This window comes from Chiloscyllium plagiosum, chromosome 3 (genome assembly GCF_004010195.1).
Source record: "Chiloscyllium plagiosum isolate BGI_BamShark_2017 chromosome 3, ASM401019v2, whole genome shotgun sequence".
Taxonomy (NCBI): domain Eukaryota; kingdom Metazoa; phylum Chordata; class Chondrichthyes; order Orectolobiformes; family Hemiscylliidae; genus Chiloscyllium; species Chiloscyllium plagiosum.
The window spans coordinates 100,800,737-100,820,157 of NC_057712.1; the positions used below are offsets into that span (position 1 = coordinate 100,800,737).

Genomic DNA, 19,421 nt, shown 5'->3' on the forward strand with positions numbered 1-19,421 from the left:
GATGGTTCACTAATTGTAAAGCATTTTGAAATATCCTATTGTAACAAAAGATACCGCATAATGGAAGTTTTTTCTAGTCTTGAATATATTAATTGACGAAGCATACATCTTTTGATGAAATTTCTCCAAATTTCCATCATATTCTTTTGGTGAAAAATGATTCCTGACTTTACTCCAAAATACTCAGTTTTAATTTGAAGATTAAGCTACTTGTTCACAAGCCCCCCCATCAAAAAGTATAGGTTCTCTGTAGCAATTCTAATGAATTACAATCTTCCTTAAATATTTCAATTAGATTTCGACTCAACTTTTTAAACACTGTATTTGTACAAGGTCTCCTCCTAATTTAATACTTAAAGGCCTAGAGTTATTCAACTGATTCTAAGCTATAACCTTTTCAAGGACATTTCTGGGAGGCTGTCTTGCGCTGCAGTGATGGTGTCGCTATCGCTGAACCAAGAGTCCTGGGTTCAGGTCTCACCTGTTCCAGATGTATGTAATAACATTGCTGAACAGGGTTAATTAGGAAAATAGGTTAAATAAAAAAGGACACATCTTCTTTGATGACAGTCAATCCTCAAAACTGAAAGCAATACTTCAGGTTAAGCATGGCCAAGGCTCTATATAACTCAAGTATCATTTCCTCACTTCCATAGTCCATCTAGACTAAGATAAAGATTAACATCCTATTTAATTTTTGGCTACTTTTTTTGCACCTGTGTACTAAATGGTAATGATCTACGCACACATATGCTTAAAATACATCAGTTCTTCTGAAAATCAGTCTTTATCAAATGCAAAGTAGATGCTCTCATAAATCCACATTGAATGCCATCTCCCATAGCTTTGCCTACATATGTCATCTATTTATACCCCTTTATAACATCCTATTGCAACATACAGGACTTGCTGCAACTGCTCAATTTGTACATTCAAATTTGCAGGTGGCACAACTCTATTCCTTCGTTCAAGCACTAACATATCAGGAATAACTGAGTACAGGTTCCCTGGAAAACCACTGGCTGCCACATCCCAGTAATCAGAAAATGTATATCCCAGTGCTATTTTCTATCTCTGAGCCAATTTCCAATGCGTGATTAAAACAAATCTTTACTGCTGTGAATTTAACTACTTAAACAATTTTGGATGTCAATTGTACACTTCTATTTTCATTGTTCTTGTCATCTGAAAATTGTGATTTTTGAATTCATGGCTTGTGTTACTTGATTACTCTTCCTCCCTTAACACATCTTTTCCTTTCAGTGTAAACAGCATAGAAGGATTTCAAATCTAACTCAACATATTAAAAAAGCAGAAAATAATTTCCTTAATTAAAATAATGCCAGGCTTTTACAAGTGCACCATAGAATTAGTGGACATAGTTGAATTCAAGCAGAAAGCTAATATAAACATCAGAAAAGATGACAAAAAGGAACGTCTTATTTGAGCTCCAGCTTAAGTAAATTTCTGGTTTTGACATCTGCCAAATGCATCTGTATTTTCCAATGAATTCGAACATTAAATTTTTCAACTTATAAATTTGCAATTATTCCAACAAAATTAGTAAATGTAGTCTCTGGTAATCTTGTACTAGAAACACAGAACATCCTACTCTTGGAAACTTACCAGCAGCTCTATATAGAATTTTAGGTTCAAAGAAGATACAAGGATTTTTGTCTTCGATGCATGATAGTAATAATCCCTTGGCTTGAATGGGACTTCTTGGAATAACCACCTGTAACACAAAATTATTTTAATAATTTTTCTCACATTAGTACAATAGGAACAACCTGTCTACTAGTCAAGTTCCAGACATGGCTCCAGTAATTACTTGTGCTAACTTCACACTGAGGCTTTTTTTTTCCAGAATATCTATTGCTCAATTTTCAGATTAAAGTTTAATTAATGGCCAGCTCATGATTGTAGGCATTAAGTAAATTTCACACATTGAAAAGATAATATCAGAATACTGTTAAAACACAAAGTATTTTTTTCTAAAGTCATCATTTCTAGACTGCTTTGAAAACAAGTGGATTTACAGTTTACACATCTTGACTGGTAGCATTCCTTTAATGTGATCTAACATCATGAATCAAAATACGAACCAGGTGTCACTGACACTGGGAAACTGGGGTTTAAAGGAAAAAAAAGGTTAATTATCTTACAATTATACTGGCAGCTCATCCATTTCCTCACAGGCTAAAACATCATACCACAGGCGCAGGAGTTAGGAATGACGAGAATACTAAATTTTCAGCAGAGATTAATATACATGATATATTAATTTGGAAATACAAGAGACTACAACAAAGTTAAAGCAATTAACTTGAAGATATAAGGTTTGAAAAAAAAATTCTAATTTTGCACTTCATATATGGCAAATAGATTTGGTAAGTCCATAATGTGTAGAAGTGTTGCCATGGAGAATTCACCAGCTCGATGTTAACCAGCAGTTAACTGCCGAACATTTTTAAATTTTAAACCAGGTAGGCTGACCTTTAACTAATCGAGGCATTGCCCCTGAGAAATAAACCTCAGCCTGTCACTGGCTTGTTGAGTTGAAAGCAGAGCAGCGAACAGACAATTTTGTTCTGTCTGTATAAATTATACACAGCCTCCAGTACACACAAATGCACTAAGAGCCTGACTGACAACCTTAGCCACACACAGCTGTCACGGAACCTTTTCAGAAACTGTTCATTTAAGAACTGCTGAGAGAAGGTTTTCCAGAAGCTTCTTAGGAGAAAATCAGGTTTTCAGTTTTCACACCAGATTCCCAGATTTTCAAAAGAGGTGAAGAGGAAGAGTTGACTCAACAGGTTACACATGAAATGAACTCCAAACACTTAAAAATAAGCCACAACTGCTGATAGTCATAAACTCAACAGTTTAAAGACAAGGCATAAAGACACCAATCTGTCCATTACGTCAGCAAAATGAAGGAGCTGATCATCAACTTCCAGAAAGTGGAGTGGAGGGTATGCCTCTGTCCATATCAATGGTGCTGAGGTAAGGTGGTCAAAAGCATCAAGTTCCTGGGAGCAATGATTACCAACAATCTGTCCTGGTCCAGCCCTGTCGACACAGTGGTCCAGAAAGCACAACATCGTCTTTACTTCCTCAGGAGGCTAAGGAAATTTGGCATATCCACACCAATTTTTATAGGTGCACCATAGAAAGCTTTCAGTCTGGATGCATCACAGCATGATATGGCAACCGCTCTTCCAAGACCACAAGAAACTACAGAGTTGTGAACACAGCCCAGACCATTACAAAAACCAGCTTTTCATCCATTGACCCCCTCTATACTTCCTGCTGCCTGGGAAAAGCAACCAACACAATCAAAGACCTTTCCCAACCAGTTGTACTCTCTTCCACCTTCTTCCATTTGGCAGAATATATAAAAGTTTCTATACACATGTGAAATGATTCAAGAACTGCTTCTTCCCCAATGTTATCAGATTTCTGAGTGGAACTCTCAAATGTTGTATTTAATGTTGATTTCACTCTCCTTGCACCTTATCAGCAGCCATAACCTTCACTCTGTTCTATTACCCTAATGCACTTTGTATGATATGATCTGCCCATACTGCACGCAAAACAAAACTCTTCACTGTACCTAGGTACATGTGACAATAATAAATCAAATTAAATCAAATCAGACATGTATCATTGAGATAGCACAGGAAATCAAACGTCACTCTTCCCAGCAGTGAGAGTCCAGTCCAATAAAAAAAGAGAGGCACTACAAGACTTGGGGCTTAGCAATGAGGTGGGCAAATTAGATCAAGTGTTCGTGGGGGAACTGTCAATGGACAGTGATCACCATATTGTAAGGTTCAGTATAATTGCGAAGAACAGTGAACAATCCAGAGTAGGAGTAATTAACTATTTCAGTGGGGCAAGAACAGAGAATAAAATCGCTAGAGTGTGGAATCAGGCCATTCGGCCTAACAAGTCTACACCAACTCTCTGAAAAGCATCCCACCCAGTTTCAGCTCACGATCCTATCCACATAATCCCCATGGCTAATCCACTTAACCTAAATATCCCCAGACACTATGGGCAATTTAGCATGACCAATTCACCTAACATGCACATCTCTGGACTATAAGAGGAAACCAGAGCTCCTGAGGAAACTCACACAGACACAAGGAGAATGTGAAAACTCCACAGAGACAGTCGCTCAAGGCTGGAATTGAACGCAGGTTCCTGGCACTGTGAGGCAGCAGTGCTAACCACTGAGCCACCATACCACCCCAGACTACAACCAAGGACGGGCAAGAAAGACAGTAGCTGAATAATGGGCTTCCTTCAAAGAAAAGATGGATCGGGCACAGTCAAGGCAGATTCCCTCAAAAGGGAAAATAGGGCAAACAAATTGCAAGTTCTCTGGATTATAAAGGGGATTTAAATTAAGGTAAAGATGTGACAGTGTCATAAGCCAGGTGTCAGGTAGAAAATGCAACTGAGTATCAAGCTAAACGTTCAGAAGGGAGGAGTAAAATCAAATAAAAGAAGAAATCAGGGAACATGAAAATCCCACAGTCATTCATAGGCACATCAATCGTAAATGGGTGGTAAAAGAGGAGGGGTATCATTTAAGAACAAAAATGCGGATTTATACGTGGCATCAAAGGCATGTCTTCATTTACAAAACAGATGCGGCCCAGAAAAAGGAGGAAACTCAATCACACAGCAGTTTTAAAGTTGACATAGAGGTGGCACTGGCTCAGCTGTCAATGCTGAAAGTTGGTAGGATACTAAGATGAGTTGCATCCGAGGGTACTGAAGGAAGTAAAACTGGAAATTACAGAGGCAATAAAAACAATCTTCCATGGAGTCAGGTGTGAAGCTACAGAATTGCAAACATTACATCTTTGGTCACAAAAAAGATTATAAAGATAAACCTAAAGTTAAACTTTGGGTTTGGAAACTTACAAAAACATTTATTTGGAATAGGGTTAATAGTCTTGTGAAAAAATGTGGGTGAATTAGAGTCATAGAGTCATAGAGATGTACAGCATGGAAACAGACCCTTCAGTCCAACCCGTCCATGCCGACCAGATATCCCAAACCAATCTAGTCACACCTGCCAGCACCCGGCCCATATCCCTCCAAACCCTTCCTATTCATATACCCATCCAAATGCCTCTTAAATGTTGCAATTGTACCAGCCTCCATCACATCCTCTGGCAGCTCATTCCATACACGCACCAACCTCTGCATGAAACGTTGCCCCTTAGGTCTCTTTTATGTCTTTCCTATTTCACCCTAAACCTATGCCTCTGGTTCTGGACTCCCTGATCCCAGGGAAAAGACTTTGTCTATTTATCCTATCCATGCCCCTCATAATTTTGTAAACCTCTAGAAGGTCACCCCTCAGCCTCCGACGCTCCAGGGAAAACAGCCCCAGCCTGTTCAGCCCCTCCCTGTAGCTCAAATCCTCCAACCCTGGCAACATCCTTGTAAATCTTTTCTGAACCCTTTCAGGTTTCACAACATCTTTCCGATACGAAGGAGACCAGAATTGTACGCAATATTTCAGCCGCAACATAACCTCCCAACTCCTGTACTCAATACTCTGACCAATAAAGGAAAGCATACCAAACGCCTTCTTCACTATCCTATCTACCTGCAACTCCACTTTCAAGGAGCTATGAACCTGCACTCCAAGGTCTCTTTGTTCAGCAACACTCCCTAGGACCTTACCATTAAGTATATAAGTCCTGCTAAGATTTGCTTTCCCAAAATGCAGCACCTCAAATTTATCTGAATTAAACTCCATCTGCCACTTCTCAGCCCATTAACCCATCTGGTCCAGATCCTGTGGTAATCTGAGGTAACCCTCTTCGTTGTCCACTACACCTCCAATTTTGGTGTCATTTGTAAACTTACTAACTGTACCTCTTATGCTTGCATCCAAATCATTTATGTAAATGACAAAAAGTAAAGAGCCCAGCACCGATCCTTGTGGCACTCCACTGGTCACAGGCCTCCAGTCTGAAAAACAACCCTCCACCACCACCCTCTGTCTTCTACCTTTGAGCCAGTTCTGTATCCAAATGGCTAGTTCTCCCTGTATTCCATGAGATTTAACCTTACTAATCAGTCTCCCAAGGGGAACCTTGTCGGACGCCTTACTGAAGTCCATATAGATCACACCTACTGCTCTACCCTCATCAATCTTCTTTGTTACTTATTCAAAAAACTCAATCCAGTTTGAGAGACATGATTTCCAACGCACAAAGCCATGTTGACTATCCCGAATCAGTCCTTGCCTTTCCAAACTGCCTTTCCAAACACATGTACATCCTGTCCCTCAGGATTCCCTCCAACAACTTGCCCACCACCAACTTCAGGTTCACCGGTCTATAGTCCCCTGGCTTGTCCTTACCATCCTTCTTAAACAGTGGCAATCTGCATTCTTCCAACACCTCACCTGTGACTATCGATGATACAAATATCTCAGCAAGAGACCCAGCAATCACTTCTCTAGCTTCCCACATAGTGCTCGAGTACACCTAATCAGGTCCTGGGGATTTATCCACTTTTAACCATTTCAAGACATCCAGCACTTCCTCCTCTGTAATCTGGACATTTTGCAAGATGGCACCATCTATTTCCCTACAGTCTATATCTTCCATATCCTTTTCCACAGTAAATACTGATGCAAAATATTCATTTAGTATCTCCCCCATTTTCTGTGGCTCCACACAAAGGCCGCCTTGATGATCTTTGAGGAGCCCTATTCTCTCCCTGGTTACCCTTTTGTCCTTAGTATATTTGTAAAAACCCTTTGGATTCTCCTTAATTCTATTAATAAGAACCAGCATGGGTTTCTAAGGGGAAATCATGTCTAACTAATTTACTGGCTTATTTTGAGGTAACAGAGAGGCCTGATGAAGGAGATGGTATCGAAGTGGTGGACACTGACTTCCAAGAGACACTCACATGATATACTTGTGAGCAAAGTTACAGGTCAGAGAATAAAAGGGAAGTAACAACCTTGATAACAAATTGATGGATGGATACAAAATAGAGCATAATGATTAATGGGGTTTGTTTGGGTTAGAGGAAGATTTGCAGTCCAACAAAACTTGAGAGTATTGCAAACAGTGAGGAGAACAGTGTATAAACTCAACAGGGCATTAAGAAGTTGGTGGAGTGGGTGGATTAGTAGCAAATAAAGTTTAATGCAGAGAAGTGTGAAGTGACACACTTTGGTACAAAAACATAATAAACACAGAATACCAATTTAAAGGGTGCGCAAGAGCAGGAAGATCTGGGTGTATAAGTCATTAAACGTAACAAGTCAAGTAGACAAAAAAGTTAATAAAGCATAACGTAATTTCATAGGAAGGACAAAGAGCACAAACAGAATGATTGTGCTGAACTTGTACAATGCATTAGTTACACATCAACTGAAGCACTACATCCAGTTCCTGTAGCCACACTTCAGGAAGGATATGAATGAATTGGAGAGTGCCACAAAAGTGCCCTAGGCCCAAATATTTTCAGCAGTTTCATTAGTGAACCTCCCTCTGTCATAAAGTCAGATGTGTGTGGAGGTTCACTGACGATTACATAATGCTCAGCACCATTCATAACTCCTGAGACACTGAAGCAGTCCATATACAAATGCAGCAAGATCAGGACAATATCCAGGCATCTGCAGAGAATAGCATTTGTGCCACACAAGTGCTAGGCAATAACCATCTCCAACAAAAGAGACATATAAACATTGCCCCTTGACATTCAATAGTGTTACCATTGCTGAATCACCCTCTAATCAACATCTTGGGAATTACCATTTATCTGGAACTGAATTGGATCAGGAATATCAATGCTGTGACTACAAGAACATGTCAGAGGCTAGTAATCCTGCAATGAGTAACTCAATTCCTAACTCCCATTGTCTATCCATCATCTCGCACAAGATATCAGTCAGGACTGTGATGGAATATCTACACTTGCCTGCATGAGTGCTGTTCCAACATTACTCAAGTTGCTTGACACAATCCAGGACAATGCATGCAACTTGTTAACTGGCACCTCATTCACAAAATATACATTCCCAACATCACTGATGCGCAGGAGCAGCAGCTTACACCATCTACAAAATGTAATGTAGAAGTTCACCTAAGCTCTTTAGACAGTACATTCAACCCACAAATATTACCATATAGAACAACACATGGGAACATAAACCAAGCAACCCATCAACCTGACTTGGAAATATATCACCACTCCTTCAGTGTCACGGAGTCAAAATCCTGGAACTCTCTCCTCAATAGTATTTTGGATGCACCTACACTAATTATATTGCATTAGTTCAAGAAAGTAGCTCATCACAGTACTCTGGAGAAATTGTGCAGAATGGTCCTGAGCACAGGATGATATTGTGATACTTCCTCTTACTACAACTATACATAATTCCTGAAATGGCGTCTTTGAGAGTGATGACCACATTCTATCACTTCCAAAGGACATCAGCTTCCTTTTTCTGTTACTAAGTAGTGTCATTTGAGTCATTCACAGCCTATTGTTATATAAGGCATCAAGAAACAAGGAAGACCATCAAACTCATAAGCTGATGTAGAGAAGAACCATCAGCTCAATCCCTACATTCAGATGACTGATCCATGAAGAATCAAAAATTTGATTTCTTTTAACCCGTGGAGGCAAATGGCTAATCACATTAGCGTTATAATTTCAAGCTTTTCCCTGACAGTTGATAGATAAAAGGGCACAAATTCAACAACTTAAATGAAGTTTGAGACTATTGCCAGGCATTTTTCCAATGAACAAGTAATGCATATGGCCCTTCAAAACAATGGATCCAATGAGCCCAAGCAAAACAGAAAAAAATGCAAATCAAGAGAGTAAAGTGCTTACATGTTGCAAGATCTAAAAGAAAAGCTCAAGGCCAAGATTTGTAAGTGGAAGTCGCATTCATGAGGCACAAGTACCAGGAAATGAAATTTCGAACAAGGCAGCAAAGTAACATACACTCGACACTCAATGGCATCACCAGTGTCAGGATCCATCAGTAACTATCAGAACTTAACTGGGCTACATGCGGTAGCAAACCAGAGGCTGAGCATTCTGCAGCTAACTCACCTATGGACTCTTAAAACTTCTCCTCCACATAAATGGTACAATTCTGCACAGATCAATCAAATCCAATCCCTGTTGTCCTGCTCAACCCCTGTGGTTGTCTACCTTTACCTTCTTCAATTGCCCATTTATTTTCCTTTTCAAATAACTGACTGTTTTTCACTTTTATTACCTTATGGGCAGCACAGTCAAAGTCATTAACACTGAGGAACAAAAAGTTGGGGGCTCCGCACATTCCCCCTGAATCTTTTGTCCAAAAGCTTAAATTAATGTCCAGGTTTTGTATTATTAGCTAATGGAAGCAATGTAATAATCTTACATATTTATATTAAGCATCCCTTCAATTTCCTTTGCTCTAAGGAGAACAAACCCAGCTTTGCCGATTTAACCTTGTAACTAAAATCCACAATCCTTGGAACTAATCAGTCAAATCTCTTCTGAAGTCTCACATTTTACCTAATGTGCGCTGGCCAGGACTGGACACAATACTCTACTTGGGGACTAACCGGTCATTTATAAAGGTTCAGCATTAACTTCACTTAGCAGGCAATGCCTCCATTTATGAAACTAAAAATCCCACATGCTTTGACCATTCTTTCAAGGTTCTGGCTTAGTGGTGCTGGAAGAGCACATCAACGTTTCAGGCAAAAGCCCTTCATCAGAGAATACAGGCAGAGAGCCTGAAGGGTGGAGATTTTACTGCTCCTCGGATGCTGCCTGAACTGCTGTGCTCTTCCAGCACCACTAATCCAGGATCTGGTTTCCAGCATCTGCAGTCATTGTTTTTACCCATTCTTTCATGGTGTCCCATCACCTTTGAAGATCTTTGCATATATACCGCCAAAATGTGCATACTCTTTATGCTGGCTGTTTATGGAGTTTTGATACCTCTGTGCAGGGGTGAAAATGGCAGCTGGGAGCCAATTAATGAGTACATTTCGGGGGCTTCTCATTTTCACTGGAGCTATTTAAGGTGTGGGCTAGTTCAGTAAAAGAGCTCACACCTTGCATTATTGACCTGCTCAGCTCCATTGCGAGACAGGCTCGTTTTATGAACCTTACTTTTTTCATGAGTCAGGCTGACTTTGAAAGGACTCATGGTTCACAGCACCTCAGAGGTGTTGTAAACCATACTGTAGATTAGGGAACCTTTTGAAAGGTTACGTTGAAATGAGGCCAAGCCTTATTGCGTAATCTGACAGCCCAAAATCCAATAGTGTGTTGAAACAGCTGAGTCCCAGGGAAAACATTGCTTGACAACTGCCTGATCTATTCAGCCTATTTTGTAGTCTTCATTTACACAAAATAAATAAGTTTAAAAGCTTGCAGCTTCTGCTATTGATATTTTAAGGGTTCTCGACAATGAACTCTTTATTAGACTGTAACAACAGGAGTTTTTGTTTCATAAGGTGGCAATTTATGAATGAAGTATACTGTTTCCTTAAGAAAACAATTTCTACAGTTGCTATAGGGATGATTTGTTCCATCCAGTAGGTGAATGGGCACAGAAGAGCCATAACTTGGCAGGGAAAGTCTGATCAGTCATAGGGATGAATGGGGGCATAGCTTGGAGTGAAGGATATTTCGGACCATGGGTGGGCAGTGGGGAATATCTTGGCATGAATGGCCTTGGGTCTATTTGGGTAAAAACAATGACTGCAGATGCTGGAAACCAGAATTTAGATGAGAGTGGTGCTGGAAAAGCACAGCAGTTCAGGCAGCATCCGAGGAGCAGTAAAATCGACGTTTCAGGACAGTATTCCTGATGAAGGGCTTTTGCCCAAAACGTCGATTTTACTGTTCCTCGGATGCTGTCTGAACTGCTGTGCTTTTCCAGCACCACTCTAATCTAAACTTGGGCCTATTTGGGGTAGGTTGGGAGGCATGGCTTAGCATGGAGTGTATAAGGGGTTATGGGGTCACACAAATGGGTCACAAGAGTATGGAGCGAGGAATGGAGGACTTTATAATTATTATAAAAGGGATGAAGTCCCATAACAGCTTAACAGGTGGTAGCCCCATATCTGCCTCTAAACTCCCTCCAAGGTTACAGCCCACAATTACATCCTTCCCCACCTCAATCCTGAAATGAAATCTAATTTTTGCTGGTACTTTCTCCTTGGGCAGACACCAAGCCTGGAAGTATCTAGTCACCCAGTACCTGCCTCCAACCTGAAAATTTGAACTGCGTCAGTAAGTCTATACTGCATTGCCCTATTCTTTCTGCTCAAAACATACCACTTCAAATTCCATCTGCCATTTGTCAAGCACTTCTCTTTTGCGACACTCCTTAACAATAACTTGGTCACTGTCCTAATAATGATCTGTCCCAAAAACTTCAACAAATTTTTAAACAGTAACAAATAGGTATCAAATGGGTATGAATCTCTCCATTAGATTTTAATTCCTACTAGTGTTCAGTAATTGGACACAGAACTTTGATGTTTCTAATATCATGTAGCACAATGTTGCTTACAGAAATATGAGAGTTTTAGTACAGCATTTCTCAGCTTTTCACTGGATCACAACTCTAAATGTGCTGGATATAATTTGGTAAAGAGAAGGAAGTAATACCGATATTTTCCTTCAAAATAAAGCTTGTTCCTATGAACAACAACCAAATCTAATTTAACTACTCTGGTAATACTTGCTTTGGAACACACACTGTTTTTCTTGGCGCACTGTTACCATTTATTTTTTCAAATGAATTGCCTAGAGAAATAATGATCTGGTGTAAATTGTACAAATGTGCAACTGTACGCAGAGTTTGGCATACAAATACAATACTAATCATCATTTCCCTCAATTTATAAATAGAAACTCACTCAGACTCACCTTCAGTTCATTTCTAATTTCCACTAAATAAGTTCAATGTTAATAAAGAGTGTGTTAGACTGCACTTAAGTTCAATGTTCTCATTAATCACCAAATTTGTACAGATACTTGGTGTTAGGTCTTCTGATCAATGGCTGAACCATTGAAAATGAATGGTGGATATGGCTTCTAAAAATTTCAACACTTTATAACTATTTGGAATTTACTTGTATTCCCAAAGGGAACATCCTTAAATGTTCAACAAATTAATTTTGCAAAGCTCTGCATACACCTTATCCTATTGGGTAACTCCATTTGATTTCAACAAGTCGATGAGCATACTGAAAACAGCAAAGGGTACGGACCCTGACAATATCACAGTGCTGAAGGCTCGTGTTCCAGAACTAGTCATGTCTCTCGCCAAGTTGTTCAGATACAACACAACATTGGCAGGCACCCAAAGTGGAAAGGTCCACAGATACCTTCACAAAAATCGAGACAAATTCAAAGGACAAACTAACATCACATTACCATAATTTCAACATGACTCTGACAAAGTTATGGAAGGTGTTATTGACAATGCTGTCACATGGAAATGACCAATAATCAGCTCACCAATGCTCAGGCTGAGTTCTAATAAGGTTGATTTGCTATTGACCTCATTTCAGCCTTAGTGCAAATGTGTGTGTGTGTGTGGGGGGGGGGAATACTGCATTCCAATATTATATGAATGATAGTCATATAGCACAGAAATAGACCCTTCGATCCAACTCGTCCACACCGACCAGACATCCCAATCTGACCTAGTTCCATTTGTCAGCATTTGGTCCATATACCTCTAAACCCTTTCTACTTATATACTCATTTAGATGCCTTTTAAGTTTTGTAATTGTACCAGCCCCGCACCACCCCCCATTCCATCACTTCCTCTGGCAGCTCATTCTATACACACACTACCCTTTGCATGAAAAAGTTTCCTCAGATCTTTTATAAATCTTTCCCCTCTCACCCTAAACCCATGCCCTCTAGTTTTGGACTCCCTCCACCCTAAGTAAAAGACCCTGGCTATTCACTCAATCCATACCCTTCATGACTTTATAACTCCCTACAAGGTTACCCCTCAGCCTCTGACACTTCAGGGAAAATAGTCCCAATCTATTCAGCTGCTTCCAGTAGCTCAAATCCTCCAATCCCAGTAACATCATTGTAAACCTTCTCCGCATCCCCTCAAGTTTAACTACATATTAAATCTGTCTCAGTGTGACATTATATTTCCCTCAGAAGTCAATGGGAATGGGTGGTACATTTCACTAGCTGGATTTGTAGACATATTTTCTGAAAGGATGGCAATAGCTATTGCAGACAAATCAATTCAGTCTCTGGACATTAATGCAGGAGATCCTGAGGGCAGTTTACAAGGTCCAAGTATGAGTAGCTGCTTCATCAATAACCTACCCTTCATCATAAACTCTGAAGTGCAGATGTTTACCAATGTCTGTATGAAGTTGGAAATCACACACGACCAGGTTATAGTCCAACAGGTTTAACTGGAAGCACTAGCTTTCGGAGCGCTGCTCCTTCATCAGGTGGTCGTGAGGTATAAGGTTGTAAGACTCAGAATTTATAGCAAAAGTTTACAGTATGATATAACTGAAATTAGATGTTGAGAAGATCTGGATTGTTTGTTAAGTCTCTCAACTTTTAGAATGACCATGTTGGTTTCAGGTCTTTCATATGTAAATCACAAAACATTTTTTAAAAGTTACATTCTCAAGTGAACTTTAACAATTGGTATCTGTCAGCCCAGATAATGTATTGAAGGTTTGGGGTCCCCTATGTGACACTGTCTGTGCCAAATGTTTAGACTGATTCAAATCTAAAAAAATGTATTTACAGAATCTTACATCGATTCATGCACATGTTGGCGGGGGGGGGGGTATGCTTGTGAGTGTCTGTGAGAGAGTGGGTCTGTGTGTGTGAGTGTGACTATAAACAGGTATGTTTGTGAGAGGGTATGTGTGTGGGTGTGTGTAGGAGTGTGTGTCTGTGCGTGTAAAGGAGTGTCTGTGTGTGTGTATAGTGCAATGGAGTCACCTGTAGTGTGACATGAACCCAAGGTATCCATGAGGCCATCCCCATGGATACCGAACTTAGCTATCAGCCTCTGCTTGGCCACGTTTTGCTGCTGCCTGCCCCGAAGTCTGCCTTGGAGGATGGTCACCCGAAGATCTGAGGTCGAATGTCCTGGACCACTGAAGTGTTCTCCAACTGGGAAGAAACACGCCTGTCTGTTGATTGTTGTGCGGTGCCCACTCATCTGTTACGGTAGCCTCTGCTCAATCTCACCAATGTAACACACCTCAGGGCATCCTTGCTTGCAGTGTATGAGAAGGACAACATTGGCTAGGTCGCATGTGTACCTGCCACTTACATGGTGGGAGGTGCCCCACACGTAATGGTGGTATCCACGTCCACACACACACACCCTCTCACAGACTTATACCCATTTTACAGATACACTCAAATACATGCACCCACTCTCTCACAGACACTCACAACCCTCCCCTCAACCCACACACACATCCCTCCCCTCAACCCACACACACATACATATAAAAGTTTATGGGATGAATTTGTACTTGCAGAGTTACATTTTACTTCGCTCAAGAACTGTATGAATCCATATAAGATTCTGTAAATTCACTATTTTAGATTAGAATCAGTATGAACATTGTGGTACAGATAGTATCACACAAGGGAACTCACACCTTCAATACATTATCTGGGCTGACAGACACCAATTGTTAAAGTTCACTTGAGAATATAACTTTTTAAAAAAGGTTTTGCGATTTACGTATGAAAGAACTGTACCAACGTGGTCATTCTAACAGATGAGAGACTTAACAAACAAACCAGGTATTTTTCAATATATAATTTCAGTTACATCACACTGTAAACTTTTGCTATAAATTCTATGTCTTACAATCTTATACTCCACAACCACCTGATGAAGGAGCAGTGCTCCGAAAGCTAGTGCTTCCAATTAAACCTTTTGGACTATAACCTGGTGTTGTGTGATTTTTAACTTTGTACACCTCAGTCCAACACCAGTATCTCCAAATAATGTCTGAATGAGCAGTGTCCACCATCATTCGCAGCTCCTCAGATAAAGCAGTCCATTTCCACATGGACCAAGATCTGAGCAAAATTCATTCTGGAGCTGAGAAACGGCAAGAGACATCTGCAACACAAAAGTACTCAGGAAGGAAGAGAGACAATTAAAAGAATTACTTAGTAACAATTAAGTCCATATACCCCTTGCAGTTGTCTGAGGTAAAAGGTAGGAAGACTGGGGAAGAGAAGTTTTAAAATGCTATTTTAATTGAGTTGGGATTATTTTTCCCAGAGCAAACACAGAAAGAGAGGAAATGTTCTAGTTATAATTTAGTTACGGTTCAGAGGAAGATTTTTCAGCACAACATGCGTAGTGCAAAGGGGGAGAAAAAATACTGCATTCCATTAGTAGGTGAATCATAGAGTAATACAGCACAGAAACAGACCCTTCACTCTAACTCGTCCAAGCTGACCAGACATCCCAATCTGACCTAGTCCCAGGTTACTTTTTCCCTGGGTTACGTTTTTCTGGAGTAATTAACCCAGAGCAAAGATTGTGCAAAAAAAACTTTTATTTATATAGTGTCTTTAGCGCATTAAAATGCCTCAAGATGCTTCACCAATGCATCACAATGGTTAGAATTTTCTAGTTTGCATTAGTCATAGCATTCTCTTCCTGTACAACGATCTCCAAAAATGATAACATTTGGGCAAAATCCACCATTTACAAAAGACAGCCATCTTAGCTATTTATGTACTGGTACTTCCCATGGATCCATTTCTTGTGCTGGATCACTTGCAGTGGGGTGCAGATCAGTCAGGTTTCCAAGAGTCATTATGATTGGCAGCATTTGCTGCTTCAGTTGCTACCTCCCAGCAGGTTATCCCTGCATAGCATTCCAGGGCCAGAGTAGGCGGTCTCATACTGGATTCACCATATACAGATCATTCCATGATTCATTACCACTATCTGAATCCAACTCACTCACGCCATTACACACTGACATTTCAGGTTCCACAATACTCTGAGAGGGCTGCTTACTCCACACATCACCAGACTTTGGGAGCCCAACAACTCCGTTCTGCAAACCATTTTCCAAAGCTCTCTGCCAGTTACCAGTTTAACAACATAAATGTGGTCACCTATGAGGAGCTGCTTGCTGACTCTCAAGGATCCAGGATCCGAGATGCCCTGTACCATATTCTAACCTCTGATATTCTGAATCTGACGAAATGCCTTTAAGCTGATTGGAAGGTCAATCCTGTCAGCCTTGTGATCATTCAACATTTTCCTTCTCAGCGGTTTTCTCTCTTCTAGATGCCTAGTTTAACCTCGTGAGATGCTTGATTCAGTGACACAGCCATTTCCACTGGAAGGTATGGTGAGTACCAGACTGTCATAAGTGTAGGGTTATATGATAAGCATAAACCAGCACCAGAAAGTAACTCAGGCCACTTTTGTTTAATCTTGGAGATGGGAGAGGGGGGTGGGGAGTTAAACCAATGGTCTGGAGATTGCGGGTGAATCAATGATACTGTATAGCATCCTCCAGATGAACAATGCCATAAACCATGCAAATCTCTGTAGGATCTTGCTCCTGAAGTTCATATCATTGATGATCACTCATGATCCTGATCACTGTGAATCCACAATGGAATACAGTAACAGACAAGCCAACCATATACTAATACTCTGGCTATTGTAAAGGCCTTTTGGTCATGGGTGGAAATAGCCAACATGAATTTGACAAAGTCATTTGTAAGACGAAGAAAGTTCAAAACGAAAGCACGTGGGATTAGTTAAAATATACTGGCACGGATTGAGAATTTGTTAGCAGATAGTAAACAGAGATTAAGAATAAATGGGTAGCTATTCAAAAAAAATAGTAACATTATGGATGAATAATATTTCCAAGTTTGCTGATGATACAAAATGAGATGGGAATGTGAGTGGTGAGCAGGATATGAAAAGACTTCAGGACAATTTAAACAAGTTGAGTGAATGGGTGACTACATGGCAGATGAAGCATAACATAGATAAATGTAAAGTTATCCAGATCAGTAAGAAAAACAAAATAGCAAGCATATTAGTCAAATGGTGATGGATTGGGAAAGGTTGGTGTACAAAGGGACCGGGGTGTCTTTGTACACTGGTCATTGGAAGTAAGCAGGTTCCACAGTCAGATGGAGATGACTGGCTTGAGCCTTCAAGAACTGCGATGGTGCAGGAAGATAAAAGAACAACCTAATTCTCTCCCTCTCAAATACCATAAGGGTCCTATACGCGCTGACACACCTCCAGTGCATGGAAAGTCATAGCACTCAAAGATATAGGCAAAGTTGAAAAAAGTGTAGTGAGGCTGATACAGATTTGATGGGCCGAAAGGCCTTGTCAGTGCTATAGACTCTACAACTTTATGACTCTAACAAGGTCCAGGAATCCTGAGCCCATTTGCCAATCTTGTAATGTGTTTCTCATACTGGCCACTGCATTTGCTTTCTACGTCACCCAGATACCTCTTAACATTTTTGACTCCAATACCAGTGATATCTTCAATTTTATTTCACTGGAATATCAATCAAGTCATCATCTATTAGAAACCCCAGTCTGTGAAAAGTAAGACTGATGACAGATCTTAATGAACATGCTAATCAAGAAAGAGACAATGATCAACTTACTCAGCTCAGCAACATGTTCTGGGAAAAACCGTGGAGTAACACTTGACACACCCACTCCTGTGTCAAATAGGCGTGATGCTTCTACACTGCTATATATCAAGCTGATTCTTTGGCAAAAGCCCCACTGCTGTACATAAGACTGAGGCCCTTCCTAAAGGAGCTCCTCCTGACCTTCCACCTCATCAACATCCACCCCAACTTAGCTCACAGCAGGAAGTCCAAGTAGTTCAACATTTGGTGAGAAAGGAAGACTATTGCACTGGATGGGATTTTTGCCTGACAACAGCCGTGGCTGCGGTTGTTCAGGGCAGAATTCTTCACAGTGCCTAGCTTTGTCACAATTCCAACAAATGTGAGACTTACCCTCGGGAAAACTCAGGTACACAGCTTATCACAAAGTAAGAACAGCTTGGATTGGAATTGCACTTGCTGTGCAGCCTGCTGATCCATGTCCCTCATCAGCCAGAGGTCTACATCCCCTTCTGTACCAATAATCACCTGCCTGATGGCAATTTCGTTCCTGGTCTTCAGAGTCCCAGCTTTCCCCATGATCCAGATGCTGTGATCGAACACTTCAAAAAGGACAATTGAAGTTTTCCATTATTAAGCTTCCAAAATTCCATTTGAAGATTCTCAGTCCTTACCACATCAGTTAAGCAGCCCTTCAGCTACATGTCCGTGGTTGGTTTGAAGGAGGTTCAACATCTTCACTAATTCCAGGCTAATGGAGACCAGGACTTTTCCTTTGTCTTGCATATGGTCTTAAAATCTTTGCTGCAGCATTCTCCAGAAAGGTTAATCAGTACCTCAAAAACTTACTTCTTTGAACATTTGCCAATATTCCTCGACTGACTTTTCCACAAAAATGTTATATCATGAACAACTCTCACTCTAAGCTGCTTGGGTCTGTCCACAGCAATTAGCACGCCAATTCCATTCACAAATTGTCTTCCAGTTATAGAGTCATAGAGATGTACAGCATGGAAACAGACCCTTCAGTCCAACCTGTCCATGCCAACCAGATATCCCAACCCAATCTAGTCCCACCTGCCAGCACACGGCGCATATCGCTCCAAACCCTTCCTATTCATATACCCATCCAAATGCCTCTTAAATGTTGCAATTGTACCAGCCTCGACCACATCCTCTGGCAGCTCATTCCATACACGTACCACCCTCTGATGAAAACATTGCCCCTTAGGTCTCTTTTATATCTTTCCCCTCTCACCCTAAATCTATGCCCTCTAGTTCTGGACCCCCTGACCCCAGGGAAAAGACTTTGTCTATTTATCCTATCCATGTCCCTCATAATTTTATAAATCTGTATATGGTCACCCCTCAGCTTCTGATGCTCTGAGGAAAACAGTCACAGCCTGTTCAGCCCCTCCCCATTGCTCAAATCCTCCAATCCTGGCAACATCCTTGTAAATCTTTTCTGAACCCTTTCAAGTTTCACAACATCTTTCAGATACGAAGGAGACCAGAAATGCATGCAATATTCCAACAGTGGCCTAACCAATGTCCTGTACAGCCGCAACATGACCTCCCAACTCCTGTACTCAATACTCTGACCAATAAAGGAAAGCATACCAAACGCCTTCTTCACTATCCTATCTACCTGCGACTCCACTTTCAAGGAGCTATGAACCTGCACTCCAAGGTCTCTTTGTTCAGCAACACTCCCTAGGACCTTA

The 19,421-nt window shown here is 40.7% G+C and overlaps 1 protein-coding gene across 3 annotated transcripts in view; it reads right to left on the reverse strand.

Annotated features, from left to right (window-relative positions):
* The window catches only part of bckdhb (branched chain keto acid dehydrogenase E1 subunit beta), a 284,897-nt gene that overhangs the window by 191,806 nt on the left and 73,670 nt on the right, over positions 1 to 19,421 (reverse strand). For all 3 annotated transcript variants that reach the window (XM_043686955.1, XM_043686954.1, XM_043686956.1), the window contains one exon: positions 1,627 to 1,735. In XM_043686955.1, coding sequence (XP_043542890.1) covers positions 1,627 to 1,735 — 109 coding nt within the window. The remainder of the gene's footprint in view (positions 1 to 1,626; positions 1,736 to 19,421) is intronic.